Source organism: Chroicocephalus ridibundus, chromosome 7 (genome assembly GCF_963924245.1).
Source record: "Chroicocephalus ridibundus chromosome 7, bChrRid1.1, whole genome shotgun sequence".
NCBI lineage: Eukaryota > Metazoa > Chordata > Aves > Charadriiformes > Laridae > Chroicocephalus > Chroicocephalus ridibundus.
The window spans coordinates 42463868-42490166 of NC_086290.1; the positions used below are offsets into that span (position 1 = coordinate 42463868).

Sequence of the window (26299 nt, forward strand, 5' to 3'; positions counted from 1 at the left end):
TCTGCAATGACTGCTCTCAGGCCAATTTAAACTTCTTGCCAACATGTTTAAGATACAGCCAGTAAGTCATCTTGGGGCAAGCATAGTTTTTCGTGACTGATCCATTCCAAATTCTGCACATAAAAGCTTTTCCTCCAGTGTTATACAACCGTTCACTCTATTTACATAAGTCATACGCTTCATTAGACAAAAGAAATCTGCTAAGCTTCGTTATACTTCTAAAGAATTTAAAGGCTATTTGGGCAAGCAGCACCTGACTTGCAATATTCCTGTAGCACACCTGGCCGATATAGCTATGGGGTAAAACAACTGCTAACCCACGGCAACGTCTTTCCCCATCTCCACTTGAGTAACAAGTGACCTAAACCAGTTCCAGGAGCTCGCTGTGAGTTATCACGCGCTCCTTAGCATGGAAACAAGAGCCTCCATAAACGACTTCTGCGTTTAGAGGTCAAACCAGTACGTTTACCTGACAATTTTTTTTTTAATCTGGGTTATAAATATAAACATACTTTGCACCACTTACTCATATGCCAATGAGCGTGTGAGTCACCTCGGGCTCGGTCAGTCCACATCCTGCTTAACACCTCGCCTTTCTCTTAAATGCAAATCAGTATTAAAAGGCAGCGTGTTCCTGAACCTCAGCCTGCACATAAGCATAAGGATTCCCTTCCAATATCCACGTACCAGCATGGGTGGACAGATGGGCTTGTCCAACAGCTCCTCTCCCGCGGTGACAGTTTGTGTCAATGGGTGACTAATCAACCCATTACCAGTTTATGGTCACAGGGGGCTGTTCTGAGACTTTATCTAGAAAACGTGCAACAGGTTCAGCTGGGATATCTGCTCCCTGCACCAGGCTGAGCAGTAAGTAGCTTACATGTCAGTCCCGATTTTTAAAAGAAAGCCTTAGAAAACTCCGTGCAACGTGAAGAATCGGCCACCCGAGGCGGCTGTCAACCCGCGGAGCAGTAAGTACCTCCCCGGGACCCGCCCCTGCGGAGCTGCGGGGGGCGACACCCCAACTCCAGGGGGACACCCAATTCCAGGCGGGACGTGCAGCAAACCCTCCGGGGCCCCGAAACCCTCCCCAGGCGCCTGGACGCCCCCCACCCCCGTGAGCCGGGACACCCAGGGCACGCCGGGCTGCCCGCGGGAGGCGGCGCGGTGACAGCCCTTGCCGGGGCCGCGCCACACGCGGAGCGCCGGGCAGCGCCGCCGGCTGTCCCCGCTGTCCCCCGAGCCCACCGCGGGGCGGGGGGGGGTGTCCAGCACCGCCTCGCCCTTACCTGCTGCCGGGCGGCCGGGCTGAGGCAGCCGCCCGCCGCCTCCTCCTCCTCCATGGTTCCCCCCGCTCCTTCCCGCCGCACGAAGGCGCCCGGCCCGGCCCGGCCCGGCCCGGGGGGCGGAGCGGGGCGCTGCCGGCGCCGGGGCCGGCTGCAGGGCCCAGAAAACAACACCCCGCCCCGGCAACGACGCGGCTGCTGGGAGATGCTTCTAAACACCTATAGGCACCAGCCGGCGTGTGAGCCTGGGAAATAAACCGCCTAACTGCCGCTAATTTGGCGCAATTATATCAGCAGGGTCGGGGGGTGGTGGTGGTGCTGCGCAGAGCTGAGCTGAGCCGAAAGCGGGCGATCCACACGCTGGGTGCGCCGGGGGCGGTTTTATCCGTTAAGAAATAGCAGTACGCTCCAGGCAACGATAAAATAATTAAAAAAAAAAAAATGGAGCAAAAGAAAAGGACGGGGGAGGAAAAAAAAAAAAAGAAGGAAAAAAGCATCTAATTGAGGTCTGAGTACTGCAGAAGAACAATCGGGAACAGTGTCTGGACCAAAAAAAAAAAAAAAAAAGGGAATTCTGCATTTCAAAAGTCTCTTGTGCCTAAAACACACCAAGGGAAAAGCCAGAAGGATTAGAGGACACAAGTGTTTGTAAACGACACTAAGTGTGACAACACTCCAAGAATAAGGGACAGACAGAGCAGAAACCCTGTCTCCATGGAAATTAGCACCATCTCTGCATTCCACCTGACTTCATCCTTACCATCTCTTGATTGCCCCGAAGTCACCCCAAGGGCACACACCTACCCCCTCGCAGCGACGAGAGGGCAGGGGGGAACCACCGGGGCAAGGGAGAGTTACGGAGGCTCAAGCAGCGTGTGTTACCCATTGCAACTTTTGCAGCGGCAGCAACAGCAGAACACACGGAGAGTCATCTCCTGCTGGCACTGGGTTCTCCCCAGTTGCAGAGACAAGCACAACAGGTCTTTCCTTAGCGACCAAACCCCACGCTGGCTCCTCCTGCCCAGTCAGCTGGGGAGCCCAGAGAAGCCTCCACCCAGCATCTCAGCCCAGTTTTTCCATGAGCTGCCAATCCAGTACAGAGAATCCATATTTTTTCCGGCTGGCAGAGCACATGCTGCCATGCTGCTGACAATATTTAAGCTAATTTATAAGAGCTGGCATTATTTTACATTTGTGAGCAATACTTGAGCTGGATTCATTGAGTCCCTGAACCCCAGACACATCCCACTGTCCCTGGACATGGGGACAGGGACATGCTTCCTTTAAATAAAAGGCATTAGGGGTGTCTAACTTGCACCTCGTCCCCGGGGGAAACCCTGATGAAGTGAGAGGAAGCTTTGCATCTGTAAAACAGGCTGTGGTTTTACATAAGTCACAGAATCACAGACTGGTTTGGGTTGCAAGGGAGCTTCGAAGACCACCTAAGTCCAACCCCCTGCCATGGGCAGGGACATCTCCACTAGACCAGGTTGCTCAGAGCCCTGTCCTGAGGTCAAGCCCCTCCAAGGATGGGGCAATCCACACCTTCTCTGGGCAACCTGTTCCAGTGTCTCACCACCCTCATCATAAAGTATTTCTTCCTTATATCTAGTCTCAATCTTCCCTCTTTCAGTTTTAAAACCGCTACCCTTCGTCCTGTCACTACAGGCCCTGATAAAATGTCTCTCTCCATCATTCCTATAAGCACCCTTTAAGTACTGAAAAGTTGCAATGTCTCCAAAGTCTCCACCTATCATTAAACTCCAAAAACCACCCGCTGAGCCTACAAGCCATTTTGTTTCCTCTTCATTTGTATTTTCCTTCATTACAGGGTAAAGGACCCAACTTGGCTTGAAAAAAAAAAAAATCTGAACTGTCTTAAATCCACTTCAATGTGTGTATGAAAATAAAGCAACTAACAGATATATAAATAATGTATGTTCCAGTGAGGCAGGAACATAATCACATGCCTCAAAGGTATTGGGTTTTTAATTAGAAAAAGTCAGGCTTAAGCTACCCTGAAAGCTGATAACCGGAAATTCAAGGATACACTTGTGTTCAATTTCTTGCTGGTAAGCCTGCTAGCAGGAGGGTACGGCAGGTACGCCTGCATAGCAAGATGTGTGAAATAAAAGAGGAAAAGGAAGTCAATCAATAGAGTCTGCCCAGCACGCTTCATAGGCAGGCACTATTCAGTACAGACAAAACATGCCTCGCCTCATATGTAGAAGTTTTAACAGCAAAGGAAAGGAAATTGGTGTTAACTATGTAAATCTGAAGCATCACAACAACTCAGCATGAAGAAGTATGCATATTGCCGTCTTAGCTTAAAATAGACAATTTGTTCTGGTTTTCTTGGTTAATGAGAATTAACGTCCCTTTATGTTTACTGGCAAATCTGTACAGTTTTTGTACTATCTGTCATTTGAAAGATACACCAGGGATGCGAGTACCTCCTATACAAGGCATAAATGACTGAGGACCCCCCCTCCCCACACACACCTTTTTCTAACTGCTTTTTAAATCAACACAGAAGCCAAGATGTTTGGGTTTATTTGGTTTACTTGAGGAAGCACTTCATACCTCAGGACAAATTCAAATAGACAAGCGTGCTATGGACCCGCTGGGTAGGAACTGAAGGATCAGGAGGTCTCTTTAATAGTAGTGAACTTCCATTTTTCGGGAATACACAGCTGACAACACGCAAAATGCACTTCAGCGTGTCTGAACTGATTTTATATGAAGTGACGCCCATTCTGCTTGAATTTCCAAACAGATCCTGACAGATTTCCCAAGAACGGGAATTCTCTGTATACCTATGTACACGCTCTCTTCCTCACCTCTCCTTCCTCCTGGCGCTCGACGCTCCGCTGGATCCTTCAGACACCGCTAAATAGAAAGCGAGCACATGCAGTTCTGCGACTACAGGAGCTGAGCCACCATCTAGGAAGCCAGTGATGCATTTTACTTGATTCGCTTGCCAAAGCTATTTAACATCATTAAGCTGATAGTAGTTAGCTCTGACTCCTCGCCCTTCCAACCGCTGCTATTGTAACTTGGGGGAGCAGGGGGGGACTCGCAGCACCTAGAGAACACTGAAAGTGAGTATTAGTCTATTTTTTTTTCTTCCCCCACCTCAAAAATGCAGCATCTATTTAAGTCATACCTCCCCTGTACTCAGAAAGATAGCAAAAGAATCCAAAGCTCTGCTAAATATCATGCCTTCAGTACATGGTTCCTGTGTCCGCGTGTTTCCCAGCTGGAACAGGACATTGCAAGAGCGCCGCGAATTCAGCAAGAAACATCTAACCAGGGAGAATGTTCACGATGGAAATATACATTACATGTAGTACCGTGATAAACTGAGCATAAGAAAAAACAGGTAACAGAAGAGAGTTAGAAGGAAAAAAAAAAGCTGGCGTTGTTATAAACCCAACAGGTTAACTGCAAGTTAATCTTAGGGACTTCTAAAGCAGAAAAAGTGACCGTGCTTAGGACAGCAGCTCAGTTTCTGATGGCACAGACTCCTCGTCTCTCCTTGGGGAACACACCTCACCGCTGCAAACACACACACAGAGAAAAGGCACACAACACAACGCGTTCCTCAAAAAAAAAAAACCAACCAGGCCTAAACGCTAAAAAAAATAAATAAATCAGTTTTACAGAACTGCAACCTTTCACCCAGAACTATCAAGGAGCTGCGTCAAAAGGAAGAAGGAAAGATCACACAGTCATCTTCGAGGTATGTTACAATCGCCGATCATGCAAACAAATTCCAAGGAAGCACAGGTCACACCTAAGTGATTATTTCTGTCCTCAAGGCATGTTGTGCCAGAGGTAGTTGAAGGGGCATGGAAGCAGTGATTCAAGTAGGAATAAAGCAGTCAAAACCTTTACGGACGGGTTTAAACACCAAAAAAACCTGCAACGTAGCGCACGGCGGCTCCAGCTTGGGCCACCCTAATATTAATTCTTACGCAGTATCAACAGCCACCTTGCAACACTACCTGTCACTTACATGCGTAACTCAGCTTACATCATTTAGATCTAAAAAAAGAAATTCCATTGTGGCTTTCCTTTATTCTCTTCAAGTAGTATCTCTTAGAATTTCAGTAATGTCCCTCCATACCACATTTACCAGTGGTCTTCCTGTGGGAAGAGACAAAGCAAGTCTTACTGGGTGGATAAAAAGGCTGGAAAGTATGCCATATTAGAAGAGAAATTAGAAAAATTTGTTTACTCGAGCCTTTTTTAAGTTCGTAATCTTGTACTTCTACTGTTCAAGAAAGTCTATAAAGATCTCTGGAGTAACGCCCATCTGAAGCCACAAAGACAGAAGAAACTGCGCATGCATGTCCCTGCATCATCTGTCTGCTGTGGGCATCCTGGCAGCCTCGCAGCTCCGCTGGCAAAGCTAACAAAACCTCCTTGCAAACCGTAACCAAGGCAATGAACTCAAGTATACACAACTAAGTGCTGCTTAGGAAAACAATGTCCGGTTTTCATCACCAAAATGTACTTGCCAGTATCAACAGATGATTTTCTGTCGAGGGCAGGACGCGAGGCAGGAAGGAGGAGGAAGGAAACTGCTGAACCAGGCGCAAGGGCTTCTCGCCGCACTCAAGTCAGACAAACTGGATGACATTAGTGGGGAAACTGGAAGACACTCGGGCAGCCTATAGGTGGCACGTTTATCATTCAGCTCAGGGAATCCATTCCACTTCAAAACTCAAAGGCAACGCTGTCGTGAATGTTTGGAAATCGAATATATTAAGGCCTCGCTACTATCAGAAAGCTTCAGAAATTGGAAATATAAGGCGTATGAAAAGTTACATGATCTTTCCATATTGGAAAAGACAGATTTAAGAGTAGTTCCCATAAGCCAATGAATTCCTGACCTAGTCTTAAACATGTCTGTGCCTTTGCTTAACAATAGAAAAAAAAAAAAGCTACAGAATTTTAAAAGATGAGAGCAAAAAAGCTTTGGTTAGGAGCATCTTGTAGAACCTGAATATACAGATATCTGTGTAAAAAACCATATGCAAAGGAGATCCAGTAAGAGACTTTGCCTTGTAAAAAAAGTGCTTCTCTGCTGGCGCACCCACAATATTAGGCTTTATCATCTCCCAGGCTCTACCTCAAACTTCAGAAGCTTTAAAGAGTTAGAAGCTGCATTAACTAATTCCACCACGACCAGAAGTTTTGTAAACTGGAAACCCAACAGTAATTTCAAGGAGTACCCCGCAGAAGGGCAGAGGTTCTGCACCTCAGTCCTACCCCCGTTGGGGCATTAGGTGGGGAAACGCAAGAAGCACTTGAAAACTCTGGGAGCACCATGGTTACCTCATCAAACTCCAGCTCAACACACACACAAGAAGGCAACCAACATCCAACTCACAGTAAAAGCCAAGTCCAAAAATTCAGACTTACACCTAAGCGTAATTATGGTTTCAGCCCAAAGGTTTGACTACATTCACCACCGAGAACAAACTGGTACAGCATCCTGAACGTGCAACGATCACACGATGCAATCCTACAAGACTGAAGTTTGGTGGGAGACTAAATAAGAAGTCTTTTCATAGCAAGTTTTTCTTGCAAGGGTGTTCCAAGACTGATTTCTTATTTCGTTCTTAAAGTTTCTCAGAATACCAGAGCTTTGTTCTTCTCTTTCCGTTAATTCCCCAGCGCCAGGAGCAGGCAGTACGAAGAGGCAGACGCTCCCCTCTGACATGCCGATGGTGCTGTTGCAAGTTATCTGCGTTTAAGGGTTCAGCATTCTTGGTCTTCTTGCTTCACATTTTGAGCCAAAAGACCGGGAAGAGGAGGAGGGGAAGAGACCCACGACTAACGAGGAATTTAGACATGAACACTGTCCCCTTTGGAGAAACGTTTGCTTATGTGTTTGCCAGGAAACCCATCTCGGAGATATAATTTAAGCATGTGACCAGAGGCTGGAAAGTCTTGTTGACACGGACTTTTCCCCCCCACCCCCCCATAAAGAAGGAGAATGTTTATTCTGCAGAAGGCCGCAGTGAACAGCATGTACAGCTCCACGATGTAAGAGACAATTAGGGAGTTGCGTCCTGCTTCATAAATTATATTGCTGGGCAGTCACAAGGGGCCGCTGCTAAAAATACAGCCTAAACAATAACCAAGCTCCATTGTGAGCTCATGTGAGTTACCAAAGTAAATCCTGCCACGGGGATTAGACCTCAAAACACCTGTTAGAAGTGAGGTATCCCATAACCATTTCCATAGATCCTAGCAGTGGTTGAGAGGCATTTATTCCCTGAGTAAATGGGTTTAAATGGGTTGGTTTTTTTTTTTTGTTTTGTTTTTTTTTTTTTAGGAAAAGTGCTTGAAGCACGTCCTTCAGTTCAAACCAACCCTCTCCATGACGGTTCAAAGCAGCTTCAGAGGCAAGACTCCAAAGAAAATTAGCGTGACAACTCAACAGTTCTGTAGAATCCTGTAAAAACAGAGATTTTTTTCATAAGCAACATAGCTCCAGAGCCTGGAGAACAGGAACATCAACTGCTTACAAATGGAAAGGGATCCTAAACTGACAAGAGTCTGTACATATAGGGCATACCACTTGCACTGCTGTTTAGCAATAAATAACTTGTTCTTTTTTTTCTTTCTTCCTTGTTTTTTTTTTTTTTTTTGTGGGGGTGGGGGAGGAGGGATTTTTTTTTGGTGTGTTTGGGTTTGTTTTTTTTTTTTTCCCCAGGTTATGGAAACAGGACAATTCCAGTACAGAATGGTGGCTGGCAGCTCTGCAGAAGCGTGTTACAGCTTTAAATCCCGCCCAGTTTTCTATAGGTAGCGTCCTTGGCAAACGACCAACGCAGTATCAACTAACCACATTTACGTCACTTCTCCAATTGGCGCTTCCTCTCAAAATACCCCTAAATCCACGAGTGGCTGCTGCCACCAGAGAATTTGGATGTCACCCTACAGCTGTTATCTCAAGGAACAAAACCACACGTTTTATACGCCCTCTATAATACCGCGCTCATATACTTTAGATCAAAACTGTTACTCATGTAAAATAGTTTTGAGGGAGTCAACATTGGCCTTGGAAACAGCTGGCTCACTCATTCAAGTACATGAATGAGAATTGCTGAGTTTACAGCGATACCTATGTGGGAAAAATTCAACAAAACCAGCTAACTGACAATATTAACAAATACTAAACTGGAATTTCACAAGAAAAGCATACAAAGCTTCCCAGTGTTGACTCCTGAAATAGTTATTTGCATGAAGCTGCATTCAGGGGCTTCTTCCACTTGCTTTACCCCAACTTCTTTATAGAACAGAGAAATATCGCTTTTGCAGTGACCACGCCGATCCTTTCAGTTCTCCCTCTGTTAGATACCAAGTGCTTTGCGGCAACTGTTTTCCTCATTTAAAATTTAGATAAAACGGAACCTCAATAGGACACAAGTAGAACGGTTGTGTTCCAGAGTACTTTTAAATACTGTATTTCTGTTTGATTGTAGAACAGCCTTTGTAATTAAAGGTGCACAGAGTTCACAGCAGACTTTAGAGACCTTAAAGAAATCCGGCTGACAGAGGGGTAGCGAGCAAAGAGAGGGCACCTAAGGGAGATACGAGCTCAGAAAACCCATCCCACAGTAAGGCTATTGTATGTACACCTCAAAAAGCTTTAAATATTTCTTTATTAAAAAAAAAATCTGTAGGCTTGGCTTTCTGAATTTCTCTCTTTGGAGAGAAAAAGACCACATGCTTGCTATAATACAGGAGGTTATCCAGGAGGTGAAAACGAACCAGCAACATCCAGAACTTTTGCTTAAATCACATATAAATGGAAAGATGAAAGATTAGTTACCACCTTGACGACCATGCATTCTTGCTAGTTTGATATCTTTGTGCGATACCACAAATTAAAAAAAATAAATTAATAAGTTTAATTCTATTTCAGACTGCTGGTGCTCGACTACCATTTCCTTCGAGCGATGGAGCAAAGCTGCAACTGGAGGAGTTCAGCCAAGAGACTCTGAGTAAAGGAAGCACACAGGCAAAATTGATTCAGCCATTGGTACACGTTACTGAAGAGCAAACACATTTGTCTTGACCATGCTGACGGGGAAAGTAAGCACAATAACCAAGTCTGGAGCCTGCAATAAACAGCAATATTTCATCCGGCTTCTTTACAGCATAAACAGAGGTTAGGGAAGGCTCCAGGGCTGGGCAAGCGCCAACATCACTTTGAACACTGACATAAACAGATATTTTTTTTTTTGTTCCTGATTGGCAAAAATATCTGAAATACAAATAGGAATTGAAATTCAGGGACTGCTACAAGCAATGTAATCTGTGGGTACTGCGTTCTGGTCTCTACTAGAAATTTGCAATGAAATTACAATGAAATTGCAAATTTCATCTGAATAGAAGTCAGCAAATCTTGAAGACAGCTCTGCACTTATAGCGCATTAAAACGCAGATACAAACCTCAGCACCTGCTTAAAACAATGCTCAAACTACCAGTCAAGAGAAAAAAAAAAAAAAGGAAAACCCTAACACGTTCTGAAATAAAGGTTACTGATATTGCTTTAGGGATCACCCAACTTGTGACAAGAAGTTATATAAAGCTATAAGAAAGGGCGTAAATAAAAGATTAAGTTCTGGTTTGTTTCTCAAATCAAGTGCACCTGCTTTCTGGTTTAATCACCTTAAAAAAAAAAAAAAAAAGCCCAACCAAAAACACACCATTACCTGCATCACAGTAAGAACAAACCCATTTGCAGGGAATTTATGTATCCACTGCCACCACCGTGTCTCCACAGAACTGCAGCCTGTGCATCCAGACAAGTTTCCAGACCGATTTATTCTTTTAAGGCTAAGTAAAACGATGCTTAGAAATTTCAGGTAATTCACTGAATACTCCCCTACATTATACACTCTTGCAAGACACAGTTAATAGATCTCAAATGTTATCAGATACCCAATAGCTGGTGCCGCTTGGTCAGACACTAATGAAACGTCCGGTTCTTGGCCATGCAAGTTATGTGGCAGTGAGAAATTATGCCAACAAATAGCGTGAAGTAAAGAAGATAAGAGATAAAAGGGGAAAGGCGCTGAAAATAACTGCAGATCAAGCAAAGCACACAGTGGGATGTGCAGAAAACATTATATAGATTAAATAGATGATGACTACAGAACAAGAGCGCACAAGAAGGAAGGGAAATAAGATACTAGGGAAAATTAAAAAAAAAATCAGGAAGGGGAATAAAAAAAAAAAAAAAAAGGCCTAATAAAAGCCTAAGAGATGAGCACCAAAGCCTAGGGGACCCAAGATTTAACAGCCATATTTCAGTTCCCGCACACAAACAGCTCAACATCAGTCAAGTGAATGAAACTCAACAGCTTGCAGTGCTAAGACAAATTGTATCATTATTTTGAAGTGGTGTAAGATTGGAATTAGATCATGTGAACTGCTGTTACTTCAGCGCCACACTAATGTGAGACCTCCCCATTTTGCAATAGGTCAGAACAATTTGTCTCCGAAGTTTCAGTGGGAAATTTTTTTTAAGAGCTTCGGGCCAAGAACGAGCCAGTGAAGTTGCACAGGTCTCCGCCATCAATTAGGAGCAAGTCAGAATTCCACTGCGCTTTAGTTTCTTGCCCAGAGAACAGGGATTATACGTCCCTCTAGAGGAAAACAAATACAATTAGTATTTTGAAATCTTCAGACACGACGCACTACGTATAGAGATTTTACGCCAGCAGAGCAATTGAGAAACCACAAAAAAAATATTAATCTTTCACACAGCTATAGCATTTGTATTTATTGGGTATACAGGAAGGCACACAGGAAGCAAAAAGAGCTTTTTTTTTGAATTTCGTTTTCAGGAACAACTTGCATAACAGAGCAGGTCTCTGCAGCCAAGAACAGCAGCCCGTGAAGTGCAGCTCAGAAGTGCTGACTACAGGAGAGGAGAGACGAAAGAGATCTTAATACCGGCAGCAAAGCAGGCACCTGCCAAGTCTGGTACAGTTACAATACAGGCTTCTCTCTGCTTTTACAAAAAAAAAAAAAAAAAAAAAAGAAAAAAAGTAAGTCATACTATATACTAACAGCACAGCAGTATAAGTTATTGGTGAAAAAAATTAAAAAGCAAATTAAATGCGTTTACAGATTTAGTCCTCTTGATATAAAAGAATACTCTAATTTGTAGAGGTACGCAGTAAAGCAAGTCTTAAGGTCAATATCCCACCCAGAGGATAGATGAGGGGAGTATTGCTGATTAATCATTCCCTCTAAAAATGCCAAGAATGAACTTCAAGCTTGTTTAATCTGGCCTGAAACCCACAAGAGGGAGCAGCAATCAAGCAAGGTGAACATGTTTTGTGTTTCTAAAGAGACAGTACTTCCACCACACAAATCTGTATTCCCCACTGGTCAGTAGAAATGTTTAATTATCTGACTGCTCAGTCACTGACTATTGTGGATGAAAATTGTTAGCAACTTTTAATCTGACCTTGGGATAAGAAAGAGGGTAAGAGACCACAGTTAGAAGATGTACCCTTCTGTATTCCTACCAAGGACATGGTTGAATTTATTATTACCCTTACCAAATGCATTTCAACCACCTATGTAAAGAAGCAAAACAATAAAGGTGGCAGGGGGTGGGATATTTAGAGTCTGTGTTAAGTTTCCAGAGCCCCCAGACACCCAAAAAAATGCAAATCCTACAAAAATTTATTTTGCTAGCAATTCATATTTTGTATCCTCGCTCCTCTCTTCCTCAGTGCTTCTGAAGAACCCCAACAAAATCTCCGTGTTTTTTCTCTAAGTACCAGCCTTTCAAAAGATAACAGCTTCTGCATTCAGCATCACATCAACACAGCAGGAAAAAAAAAAAAAAAAATTCACAGGTTCACAACATTGTTTCTTGCAGGGTCACAAAACCAAGGCTGTTTGTAAGTGGAGGAATAGAAAGAAATGAGAGCAGCTTGCTTCATTAAGTTAGATGGTTTTTAAGTAGGAGCACCTCAGAGCTCAAAGCAGAAGCTGAGGACTCAACTAAACTCTTATTTGAGGCAGAACCTGCCGCATCACTTTGTATCCCACCTCCCAGCCCAGTATTTCAAGATCTATTTATAATTTATTGCGTTTTCTTAGTTAAGAGCAGGAATTGTAAAGAGAGCACATTCAACTATAAATTGTGATAGAGAGCGGAGGATACTGAAGAGTTTCAAACGAATACTTCAAGACATGATTTCTTCTTTTCATGCTTCAAGGCGATCCCAGGAGGGCTGATGAAGCGTATCTGAGCAGGTCACAGATGCAGGAGCCACTCCATCAGCCACCTACCACCCCATCCTGTGCTGGGGAGCCGGGCTTGGGCAATGGCACCCACGGGCTTTGAGCTGCCAGTGCTGTGTCCAGCCAGGCCCATGCAGTGAGGCTGCGGAGAGTGCCATCACAACCACCCCCTGAACACCACAGGCTTGGGGATGAGTAGAGCTGCCTGGTGGGAAAGGACCTGGGGGTGTTGGTCGACAACAGGCTGAATGTGAGCCAGCAGTGTGCCCAGGTGGCCAGGAAAGCCAGCAGCATCCTGGCCTGTCTCAGGAACAGCGTGGCCAGCAGCACTGGGGCAGTGACCATCCCCCTGTACTGGGCACTGGTGAGGCCCCACCTCGAGTTGGTCTCTTCTCCCAAGGAATAGGCAATGGGACAAGAGGAAACAGCCTCAAGTTGTGTCAGGGGAGGTTTAGACTGGATATTAGGAAAAATTTTAAACTGAAAGGGTCATTGGAACAGGCTGCCCAGGGAAGGGCTTGAGGCACCATCCCTGGAGGTATTTCAAAGCCGGGCAGACACAGTGCTTAGAGATATGGTTTAGTGATGGGTTTGTCAGAGTTAGGTTGATGGTTGGACTCAATGATCTGAAAGGTCCCTTCCAAATCCAACGTAGGCAATTCTATTATTCTTCTTGTGGCTCCTGCAGGATGAGTTTGGACTTCTCATCCCCCCCGTAGCTGTTGTTACTGCTCTCCCTTCCCAGGTTTCTCCCTCTGGTTTATCCACAGTGAGCTCAACAGGTATTTGATTCTGTGCACACACTACTCACCTGAAAAATGGGGGAAAAGTATAAATCTGAATTTAATTGAAACTATGCCTTGGATCATAAAAAAAAAAATAGGGTTTTACATTCATCTGCAAAATCCAGCACAGTGGCTAGCAAGCCAATATCACACACACAAAAAAGAAAAAACAACCCATTTTCACATGTTCTGGGTTCCTTTGGGAGTTGACCTTGCACACACCAGTCGCTCCAATACAGACTTCAATAAAAGCTCTGACTGCTCCTCATGCTTCCCTGAGTTTTTAAAGCCGTCTGTTACGGTTGCAGAATTACTCGGAGCCACAGACATACAAAACATAACTGCTTTTAGAGGCACGTCTGCCTGCGAATACAAGATTTGCTGGTAATCATTCAAGAATGTTAATGTCAAATATTAATAATCATAATACAGTTTACTACAAAAGCTAGAGCAGTCTTTTAGGTTATATAAAAAAAAAAAAGCAACACATAAGGAAGTTATACACCAGAATAACTTCCATTTATTTTCTTAGCTCTGACAACAGTTCACATTTCCCAGGTAGTAGTGTTTCAGAAAATATTCACAATAACTTCTCCAAAGCTTTAATGATGCTTATAGCCATATCACCTTGCACAGCCAGGTAGTATAAAAGTTTAAACCAACTAAAATTCGGAAAGAAGACCTCCCAGCCCTCCATGTTGCCAGAAGCAATGACACTTTAATAGGTAGCATCAGCTTCTATTAAATCTCCAAATCTCCATGGCTCAACAGCAGCAATTAACCAGGGGAGTTAACGGAGCTCCTTGAAATTTGAGATGCTGCCTGGAAGGTAAAGCATCTCCTTGAGGTCACAGAGAATTCCTTGTGACCTTTTGCAAATGCAGATAAATCCCTTCGTTTGTCCCTGTTGAACTCCAAAACATCCACCTGCTTTTCCCTGGCAGTTACGCAAGGATCTTGAGCCAGCGCACTTTATCCAGTTTGAACACTCCTGTCTCCTGCATTACAAGTAGCCTGCTGATAAAAAACGTACACTTGCCAAGCGAATTCCAAAAAAAAAAATAATCAAGTAGTTGAGACACAAGGGCATGAATGGCAAACGTATTCAGCTACTCACAGCCAACACCAGTGAAGCAAGCAGCACTACCTGACCATTTTAAATGACTCTTCAAAAAAAAAAAAAAAAAAAAATCTAAGAATTGCCGCTGATCAAAAGATTACCTAAAAAAATTGCACGAATAAATTTAAGGTAGAGCTGCTGAGAGCAGCTAGATGCAAACTGAATTATGGAATGACTTACTTGTCTTTAAATCCAGCACAAACCTTTTGTTAGCAGTGCATTTTAAACACACCATACAGAATCTGCAGATACTGCACGAGTCTTATGGAGTAAAACTTGTTAGGGGATGAAAGCGTGTAAATATAGCATACAGCTTGGACATGTTCCATCTACATGTAACTGAGAAAGCCTACTTTCACCTCGCAAAAGCATTTAACACTACTTTAGGTCTAGCAAATGCTGAGGAACAGACTTGTGAGCTATTTATACGCAGAGATAAAGGTGCCAAAAAAGGTTTTAAAAAAAAAAAAAAAAACAAACCTTGAGGTCATCAAGCCTCAGTCTATTTAGGAGATATGGTGTTCCTGCTACACAGCCAGCTCTTCATATAGGTGCTAGCAGAGAACAAGCAGAATAAAGTAAATCCCGGGAGCGATGCACTGCGTCTCTGAAATAACACATTTAAATAAGCAAAGAGAGAAGCTAGAAGTGCTGAGTATTTGGCCAGTAAATTTCAATGAGTGAATCCCACCCTTTAAGAGCAGGTACCTGTTCTTAGTGGCCCTAGGAATCTGTAGTAGTCCTATGGTTTTGTTCCTTAGTAAAAAAAAAAAATACGAAGCTAAATGCCTCTTTAGCCCAAGCAGAACTAGGTATCCAAACCTGAACTTTGAAGTTTCAAGGTAAATGATGAAAATTCATCCATTAAGGAAATAAGTAATTTTTCTTTAGATAGTACACGATCCATTAGTTAACAGCAGGCTTAAGATTTCCTTGAAATAAAACATGTGGAGGATTTTACACCATTACACAATTAATGAAACAGTCACTTCACAGGGGGAAGCAATATCACAAAATCTCATCACTGCTCCGTTCGTACGGGGGGGAGGGGGGAAATGCGGTGGAATTATATCATTATGAACTATACAGGGCTTCTGAAATGCTGGAGATGTGAAGGTTATCTGAAAACAACCTTGAATGTTCAGAGGAGACGTCCCCCGTTACGTTAATGGCTCAACAAGAGCCACAGTCAGCAAAGTACCAAGACTGGAAAAGCCACTGGAGCACAGAACTCACAGGTTATGCAAATCCAGTATAGCGTCCATACCAGGTCTGGGAAAAGCAAGGCTAAATCTCTCCAAATGGGAGAAGCTTTGCCACAAATCCAGCTACATATTAAGAATAAGCATGATAAACAGTGCAGGTTTTGACCAAAATGCCATTATAACCATTCTGCTGCAATAAACTGCTCGCAGATGCTCACATGCTTCAAGAGTATTTATCAGATCACCACAACGTGGCACACTACACCTGCAAAGAGACTACAGCTAGCGTCCTGGCAATTACCTGGATGCAAGGAAACACTATACACAAGAACAAGTAATTGTTATCAAAGGCACACTTAGTAGCTAGAAATTAAGATGTCAAATAATATTTCTAAGTGTGTCAAATACCCCATATTATTTTTTATCTGAAAAGCAGGAGAAAAATCCATCCATGGATTATTTAAGAGACAAAGAAGTGCAGAGCAGCATCCTAAGGAAACTCTACATACAGAGATATGTCTGTGGAAGCAGCTCTCTAGCTATGCAAGAAACAGCTAATTGCCTGCTTTTGAAGAATTTAGGCAATGTCTAATTCAGAAGGAGCATCGGGTCACTTCATATTAAGCACTTTAATTAATCTGCTTTATGGCAGGCTTAAGTGCTGAGCACTGATACCGAACACTGGGTGTGCATCATCCAGGACAGCCAGGTCCCCATCCCTCTGTCCTCTTCACCGGCCAGGTCTTCCACTCCAACCCAGAAATAAGGATCCCCCCACCACAAATACTGCTTCGAGGGGTGGGAGGGAAGGATGTCCTCGCTCTCCCACGTTCCCAAAGAGTCACCGAGATGCGCAATGGTTTCAACGGGCAACACTCACTAAACATCAGCTTTTAAGAAATGCCTTGGGGCTGTGCACCTTCCAGTTGAGGACACGGCAGCTCCTCTCCAGGGCAGCTGGCAGCCAGCCCAGCGGGACGCTCCGCTCTGCGGCTGTCCTACTTCCCAGCAGAGACCGAAGCTGGAGTTGCACACAGAACATCAGGCAGGGGCTACACTTGGGACACAAGCACCGAATCCCACAAGCCCCGCACTCCCCTCCATACACGCTGATGGTATTTCACTTTCTGTGTCAGATATAGGACCCCACTGAGCTCATCACGGAGCGCAGAGCAAACACAGGCTTTTGCAGGTAAATCACAGCCAAGCTTGACTTGGGAGGTGCCACTTTTAAATACAGGTTAAGAAGAGAGGCCACCTGAATGCACACTGCAAAGGATGCAACGCACACACCAGGAGCACACCACGCTGCTGGCTACAAGCCCACCTCTCCAGCGGCTGCTCCTGAACCAGAAATTATGTGCCATGATCTGATCTCCTCTAACAGGTGATTCTTGCCCACTAAAAACACAAGCAGGCTGCGTAATTTTAAAATTTTAAATTGCCCTTAGTTTCTTCACCAGGCTCAGGTTTAACACTTCTGGAGATAAATCATCCAGATTAAGTATAATGGAATATCATTACAGCTCTGTTGCAATATTTACTCTCCACAAATACATATCTGTTTCTGCTCTCTTATTTATAAAATAACCTTTTAACTGTTCATGTTTTGGTGGCATCCAGACACCAACTGAGATCACAACTCGCCCGTCTAAATATTTACGCTACATAAGATGCTGTAGTTGTGACGGACAATGCAGACCAAGTATAACACTGACACGTTACTGGGTCAATAGGATCCAACCGATCTGGCTGATACCATCATCCACATCAAAACAAACTACTTAGTGGATCAGGATTAAACATGATGTTTGCTCTACATTAGATATTGCATGCTGTTTTGGCTTTGTTTGCCAAATGGCATGTAGATAGCAGAGTAGGTGATAGCTTTAGCATGCTACTACCAGAATCCATTCCTCGCTTTCATGCGGACTCACGTGGCTTAAATACTCCAGAAAAAGAAAGCCTTCTGCTACAGTCACTGTAAAGCCATATACTCCCACCTCCTTACAAAAACCAACCATACAGCTTTCATTCTAGCCATGTCTTCTATGACTAGATTAAAATATATACAAACTCTTTAGCATCTTTCCCTCTTTGTGTAGTTTTTGTTAGTCCTGTAAACTTTATATAAGCATACTGTTGGGGGTATTGATCATTCTGCCCATATAAGAAACTGTATCTATTTGACCTTTGAAGTTTTTCTATGCTATCGCATCAGTTGAAATTACAGCCATTCCTCACCACCACCAAGCCAGATGAGGGGTTTATTTTCACCTAGTGATATTCAGGATTGAGCTTCTGCCACGTTCTTACATTAATTTCCCTGCAGCAGAAAAAACTCTAAATAGGCTGATCATCATCAATTCCATAAAAACCTCCACACCGAGGATCAACGAGGTACACATGGGCCAGCCCACAGAGGCAGCTGCAGAACCTCAATGTTTGCACGGTCAAAACTTTGGCATTTACACGAGGAATTCACATGTTTCTCCTGGTCTGAATCCATTACCTCCTGCACCGTTTCGTGACTCGTGGGTGGGCACCGCCTGATCCGATCTCTGTAGGGCATTAATACACGCTGCTACCATAGGGCAGCTGCCGCCTGTCCTGCTCCATCCTCTGGAGAAACAGCATCCTCCGGTCGTAACGAGATGGATGGGAGAGACAAGGGACAGATGGCAAAAGCGTATTCACCATGTGCTTCTTTCTGCAGGAGATACACTGCCTCACAAATCTGTTGCACTAAGAAAAAAAACCTGACTTGGACTGCTGACGGATGCCACGGGATATTCCTGTATGAGAGCAGATTACTGTTCCCTTCTCCTTTATTCACCTTCCAAAGCCAGTAGCGGTGGCACAGCTGAACCAAGACTGCCCGTCACTCCTCGTCCACCCACAGACTGCCCCACAAGGCAGGGAAACAATTTCTCGGCTCGTTCCCCTGTGGTATCTCCGTGAGAAAAAAAAAATAAAATTAAAATTGGCCATTTTTCATCACATGCGCACTGGGAAGTTTCCCCATGACAACACAGCTGATTTGTGCAACAGCGTTTCTGTCGCTAACAAAAGATACAAAAAGATCAAGAACAAAAGGAAAATTGGGTAAGAAAGGAAAAAAAAAAAAAAAAGAAAAGCCACCCTCTAGTGCTGGAAATGTGTTTCAAGTGTTAAAAAATGGAGTCTGACTTATAAAGAGTACCACAACTGGTAACAACCACATTCTCTCACTAGTGTGACAGTACCTGGCAGAGGGGGAAGAAATCAGACTTCAAAGTCCTGTTTATTATAAAAATCTAAAAGCTGATGTAGTTGTGAGACTTACAAGGAGAAAACAAATTTAAGTGCTGACCTATAGTTCCAAAATTAGATTAGTTAAATATATTTACTACTAGCAGATGCCATTCTGATGACATGAAAGCCAAAAGAGGACTCCAGAAAGCTGTGTGCTCCTCACAGGGCACATCACCCTCCAAAACTAGATCTCTTCATGTCTAATAGGTATTGATGCTCTTCATAAACATAATTATTAGGGTTTTTTTCATGGGCTCTTCAATGTTGTTGTAGCATAAGCAGTACCAGAGTCCCCAACGTCGCAGTCCCTCAGTGACACAAGGCACCAGCTCCGTTCTGAATCCAACGGAACTGCCTATAGCCTTGACAATAAAAAACAAGTGTTCGAGTGTCCATACAGAGGCAGAGCTCTGCTAAATATAAATAGAATATTATACTCCTGATCTTAAAGAATTATCCGAATTGACAATATGCAACCAACCTTTTTCTAATGCAGAAGCTGTATATAAAAATAGTCTTTTCTCTTTAAATCAGCCTTCCGTTCTTCACAGTGACATTTAAACCTTTTATGCTACAAGGGCATTTCACCCTCAATTCAGCACAGTTCTTGTGCCTTTTATCCTTCGAATGTGTTCACTGAAACACTCAGACCATTGCAATGGATTCGTACTGCACTGGGCATCCTCAGTCCCAGCGCGCCAAGCAATGGTCCATCTATACATCACTGGCCTTTCTAGGAATCTGTTTCAAAGAGCAACTGAAATAGTTGCATGTAAAAAAAGTGTTGAGAAGTTCTAATTTTTATTATTTTAAGATCTAAGCACAGATTCTCTTCTTGTCAACACCTTCACCAATAATTGCTCAGCCTGGAAGTTATGAGAATCAACCTTTTAAATATGAATCTTTTTCCTTGGGAGTTAGATACTTCTAAACAGGTTTTCAGCCTCATGGACGCAAACCTGCAAAACTCTATCACCAAAAGCTTTCGGAGAACACAACATCGGGATCTGTGTAACGTTCTCATCATTAAATCTTTGGTTACTGAAAGGAAGAACAAGGGCGTCTGGCTCTTGAACTTCTGCAAGCCTCGATGGGCTGAAGCCACACTGGAGAGAGGCACTCAGCCTAAACATCCCACCCCAAGGTCTCCAAGGTGAGCCTTAATTGCACAACACAGAAGAAAAAACACAGACAACTACAGAGATGCGGCAAGCACGAGGTGGTTTTGAAGTCACTGAGAGCTAGATACTCAAGAAAATATTTTCATGCACCTGAGCATTAAGCTTTGATTTCCAATTTTCTGGTAGTCAACAGGTTTCAAAGCGCGCATGATGCTCCAGGAGACTTTATGGGCAAAGTGGTCTGAAGTAAAAAGTTATTAAGCTCTATTAGCACAGAGGTATTTCCATAAAATGGTATTTAAGAATGGGCAGCGTCTTGATTTTTCCAAATCTATACTTAAACCAACATCAGCAACAGCCTGTATTAAAATTTGAAACACCCATCAGCTGAATCATTAGTAAAGCAGAGTCTAATAATGTTTTCTGTTTGCAACAACTTATAAACTTTTGAATTTGCTGAAGCAAATTTATCAAGAGAGGAACCCTGGCACATGATACAGTGAATTTCTAACCCAGTTCTGCAGCAAAATCCTGGTCGATCCAGCCAAAACGCCTTTATTTTCATCCCGTGTGTAGCATTAGTTTTTATATTCGTCAACTGACACTGTCAGTTTGTCCACATATCTGAGGAGAGTATCTGTTTATCACAAACAGGCAGAGGACAGGCTCATGTAAACAACCAACATGCTGAAGTGAGTCACCCAAACTGCCTAAGCAGAAGAGAAGATCTGTAGCTCTGGCAGCAGCGGAAGAACTTCAGCCCTAAAAAGCAAAATCTATACAGGCTAGATTCTTCATGAACTCTTGATTTCACCTGAAAGAGTGTTTTTATTCTCAACTTCAAGGCTGGAAGCGATGAAAGCACGTATGCTGCAAAAAGCTTTCCAGAAGCATGGCAATGTATTCTTGCTTCCACTAGGAGAGTAACAGCACCTGCCCAAATTTCACTGCCTTCACACAGAAATAAGACTCAGCCACGCCAGACACAAACAGCTCAACTGAACACAAGTGTCTGAATGTATTTTTCAGCTCTTCTCCCCGATCCCTTCTCCGTCATTCCCACCAAGTTCAGTGGCAGTAGATTCAGGACATGTGCAGACCCATGAAAAGATACAGTCACCCCCAAGAATTAACCGGCAGTTCACCTAAACCCTTCTTTCTCAACACCGCGTGAATCTACGTACCTTTTGGGGGATGACTGCATCACGCTCCCAAGCGGAGGTGGAAAGGGAAGCTCAGAACTGGGACGACAATTTATCTCGATGACTTAGTAACTTTGTAAATGACACAGGAACTCCATCTTGAAATCCAAGAGTTGCCAATATTAAAATACCAAAGCATAAAGCGTAAGCAAAGAGTAGAAACTGCAGTTTTACCGATGACAAAACAGATTGTGAAAATACTGGGATTTATCAGTGCAAAAACCAGAATGACTGTTTCCTAGTCCCTCATGCCACCAAGACAGAAATGTAGGCAAAGTGACTTTCGGAGCAATGACACTGAAGCATTTCCATAGGGCAGACAAAGGAATCTCAAACTTAGATTAGCAACACCAACTGGTTAAAATCTAGGAATGAACATTGTGTATTTTGATGACTAAGACATTAAACTCATGTTTAACCTTCAGCTAAACTGAAGAAATACCTAAGGAACAGGACCAAGACAGCTTTACTATCTAAAATTTTAGCACCTTCTTAATCATGTCATTCAGAAGAAGTTGTAAAACACTCTCCCCTCCTTCCTTACACAGGCTTTGCAGCGAGTAGGTGGTGATTAACTTTTCATTAAGAAAAGCGCTAGCAAACAGCCTACTCACAAATCTGCCTGGAAAACCGAGATTATTCTAGTGTAAGCAAGAGTACCGCCACAGACCACAATCCTGGAATTCACACTCCATCAAGAAGTCTCCGTCAGAGAACTCTCCCAAGATAAACAGGTGAGTTTCTTTTCTGCATCTCCTCTGTCCTAATTATTTTCGCAGGCACCCAACTGCAACGGCATCTTCCTTAGTACCAATACGGACCTGACAGCTAGAGATGAGCGCTTACAGATCCCACTAATGACAGTCCAAGGCATTCATTCCCTTACATATTATCATTTTAAGTTTATTACAAGTGCTCAGGTGACTGATTTATGCATTCGGAGCACCACAGATTAAGTCAGGCGTTCTTTATGTCAACGCTGCAATCTAAAGGACAAGCAGGTGGAATACAAAGAGTAAAAAAACAACATAAAGTTACCTAATTCGACATACGCTTTTGGCCGAAAAAACGTCAGCTGTTGGAAGTACAAGCTGTCAGACAAACACTTCCTCTGAAATAGTACTTAGTAATGGTCATCTCAGTGCGTGGGCCAGCACTGCCTTGCTCATTTCCAGAAATCTGCCTAAAATCTGGATGCTTGGGTTCATGGAATTGTTACTAATTTGAGAGGTCCTCACTGAGTGCCTAAAATTGAGTAATTCTTTTAATTTCTACCATGGAGGTAATAGGAGAGTTATTTTTCCATGTGCTCAGATATTTATACAGCCTTATTTTTGGTATGGTAAGCTGTTTGAGGATTTATATTCAACCTATGGCAGAGGAAAAGGAAAATAGGCTACATCATACATTCCCAATAAGCTAACTATGGCTTTGGATGCCATACTTCATATATTTAGACTCGGGCAGAAGTAATTTTACCTGAATAAGCTGCAGCTAAAAAATAGCGCCATTTAAGTCTTATTAACAAAGCCTAATCTAAAAGTTATTTGTCTTATTTCTGTTTTGATTAAGAAAAGTGCTTTGACTTTTGCTGGAATTTATCCTAAAATGAACCCATTCCATGTTTCCTTTGCCACATTTGTTTTAGGAAGAGCTTAAAGGACAGGACATCGAGCTTCTACACCAATATGCTATCTGAACAAAAACAGAGATTCCAGAAAGAAAATCGCTTTCAATAATGGAGAAATCCCAAATAGTAAACCACTATCATCATGATCTTTGGAGGTGGAGAGACAGAAAAAAAAAAAAAGAGGAAAAAAAACCCCAGGGATTTAACTACAAAGTAAACTTCAGAGATTATGAGCTGCCTCTTTCAGAAGAACGTCAGCTCCTTTGTAAGCAACTGCTGCTTCACCCTACTCCCACCCCGCAATCTTTTTCCTTTTCAGGCAAAATCTCAATATTTTGGAAACTGTTTCTGCACTAAACAAGAAGGTATCTGCCTTATTTTCATATTCAACCTTCATCTGCAGCTCACTAGACCGGACAACTCACAGCATCTATACAGCACCGTAGACACCATCAGCCCCAACAATCTGGTTTCTATTAGGGACCGCACTGGGTACAGATGGAGCTCATTAAAATAAGCAGTGTGGCAAAAGGCAAACCATTGACACGACAGCAGAGCGCTGCAGCTGTTGACCAACTCCGCCATCTCCAAATAACTCCCATAACTACAGCATGTAACACAACCCTTCCTTACTTGCTCGCCTCCCTGTGAGGGAATGACTGTGGGAAACACTCTCACCCTTCCCATCCAACGGGGGAAAGGGTAAAGAGAGTAGATGAGGTTCAAAACGACATAAGTAACTTATCCTTCAAGACTTCAAAAGTCCAAGCAGAGGTTGGAGATATTAGAGTTGACCAGCCCTGGTGCAAAAATTCTTTAACGGGGGGACTCTTTGCTTGTCCATATCCATAGAAGACCATGTAACACATTCGCACGGGGAGAAGGGGGGGGGGGAAGAGGAAAAAAAAAGTTATGTGAAAGTTTGGTTTAATTTTAGAAACCAGTTTCCACACCCCACCCCGTGAATCACAAGAAGCCTTGCCAAAGGTGTGGGATCTTAAAATCCCCTCCTTTTGTCAAACACACAAAGCCCCCACTTTCATGAAAGGCAAAGCCACTTTCAACTCAATGCCATCAAAATTCAGTGTTGAAAAGCCAAACGCCATCAAAAAAAAGCAGCTTTAAGGACTTGACACACTAGAACACTATAAAGCTACAGTTTTACACAGATTAGGAGAGTTTATCTGAATATTATTTTTTTTTTTTACACTCCAGAAATTCAACACTATTTACATGAGTAAGTGCACGTAGAATATTTCCGATTATGAAAAATATTCTATGAAATTATTAATTCTGATGCACAAGGTATGTGAACAATACCATTTCCTCAAACTAGAGGCATAAGTAAAATTTTTGCTAGAAAGCTGCCACTTTCTCTGTGAGGTCCTGTTTTTAAATCTGAGTTCTCCTAGAGCCTATTAGTCCTCACCAACATAGCAACTTAACCTTTACTTCTCTAACGTGTAATTTCCTTTAATTATATTTGGAGAATATTTATACGGCTATTAACATTAATTACAGGAGTCAGAGAGGTCTTTCGCTGTCATTACCACCACAAATCAAAGCTCTGAATAATTTTTCTGATTTTTTTTTTTAAAGAATCAATTTGATAATCTATTGCACTGAATTGCTCAGCATGACAGAGCTACTTCACTCAATACAATAAGCAGCTGAAATGGGCAAATGAACATCTTTGCAGACAAGTTTTAGCAACCAAATATGAGTCTGTATTTCCCCTTCTGTTCCAGCAAACCCCGAAATTCACCTGGAGATACAAAATGGACTTCTTAGAAAGTGTCAGAAAGAATTCATGCTACTCTTAAAGCCTTTCTATAAATCATCTCACTTCCACATGTGTTTGTACCTCAACTCACACTTTGTGGCAATTAGGAAATGTAGTTTTTGGCTAAGGAGTTAGGCTCAAGTGACATCTCAATGACTCCAAGTGTCAGGGGTCTACAGGGGGCCCATCGTAACAGGAAAAGTAGATGCTGTTACCTTTGGAGAGGAGGAGAAATAGGGAGATTTGCAGCTGCAGAGGACAGAGGCCACAGGGAGATCTCAAACTGGTAGGACAGAGGCTGGTTCAACTCTAGGTGTTAACGCACAGACTTACTGTGTCACACAGACTTCACAAAATCATTCTGCAGACCAAAGCTGCAAAACCGCTACCTGGTTCCACCACAGGGTAATGTCAGTACATCTGTAACACAGGGAGGTGCTGTCAGAGAATCCTGCAAAAGCCCTTACTGGCGCCTGAACAGCAACAGGCATGAGGAGTCCCTCCTCTTTCAGGTGTGCGAGTTTTTTTCAGCTCTCAGCTGTCAATTTCAATGTCTTTTTTGACAAAGCTCTAGCTTTGGATGGCAAGCTGTTGCAATGTAACCTTAGAAAAGAAATCAGCTAAGCTTTCAGCCTTCCTACGTGGAGGAAAAAATTAACTCCAATCACAGTGCAAAGCTCTAATCTAGTTTTTCCACTCTTACTCAGTCTTTTTACCAGAAGTAAGCGTCCACAAAGTCACCCAGCCCATTCAGAGATGTATGCCATTTGGTGCCAGCAGCTGAGCTGTGACCTTGCTCCCTTTGCTCACACACTTCCCACATCTAACTTTGTCACTCTGAGAGCAGGAGGAACAGATGAAGCCCATAGTCCTGTCCCTGAACTTTACCAGGATGCTTTTCTAGCTCGTCTTTCCAAAAAAGCTTTTTGAGACTACCACTAAACAATCATGGTCTAGAGCCTCTACAACTAGATCAAGCGAAGAGCGAGGATGCCAGAAATCTTGGATGCGAGGAAATGACTCCAGTCCAAACGCAGTGATAAAAGGTGCACTACATACAAAAGCCGCCAGAACTATCAAGAGTCTTGGCTTGTCCCATCTGCTCTTCCATCTCATTCATTAACTCCTAAGTCCTACCCCTACCGATTCTCTTCACTGAGATAAAGATTTGAAGTTACATAGTTTGAACTTGCCAAACTTTTTTTTTTTGGGGGGGAGGGGGAACTTTTCAAATGTGTACTGGGTCGGGGGGGGAAGACAGAGGAGCAGAAAAACAGCCAAGCACAAAAGCTCCTTTTCTCTAGACTTTATTAATAAATCAGCATTGCTTCTAAACATATTCCTTGTCTTCTAAAATACCACATCCATCACCCTAGGGAACTTATACTCACAATAAGTAGGTCCAGTGCAATTTTTGCTGAACTCAGGCTGTGGTTTATAAAGTGCAATTCCATCCAATATAATCCCTTTATAATAGATTTCAGATGCTAAAGACGAATACTAGATTACAACCATCCTGACAAGGAGATAGGTGAAGGACTGGCTGCATCAAGGTTAACTTTCCAATCCATTTATCTCAG

General features: G+C 43.1%; 1 protein-coding gene and 1 long non-coding RNA gene across 10 annotated transcripts in view; one reads left to right on the forward strand and one right to left on the reverse strand.

The window, feature by feature from the left end:
* The window catches only part of LRRFIP1 (LRR binding FLII interacting protein 1), a 114709-nt gene that overhangs the window by 72334 nt on the left and 16076 nt on the right, over positions 1-26299 (reverse strand). Inside the window, exon 1 of one of the 9 annotated variants that reach the window (XM_063341346.1) lies at positions 1290-1617. The exons of the other annotated variants lie outside the window; for them this stretch is intronic. Coding sequence (XP_063197416.1) covers positions 1290-1343 — 54 coding nt within the window. The 5' untranslated portion in view covers positions 1344-1617. Of the gene's footprint in view, positions 1-1289; positions 1618-26299 lie in introns of those variants that run through there. 9 annotated transcript variants of the gene reach the window in all.
* Positions 697-11338, forward strand: LOC134518488 (uncharacterized). Its single transcript, XR_010071976.1, has 3 exons — positions 697-971; positions 9232-9401; positions 11163-11338. It is a non-coding gene; the product is annotated as an uncharacterized LOC134518488 (long non-coding RNA).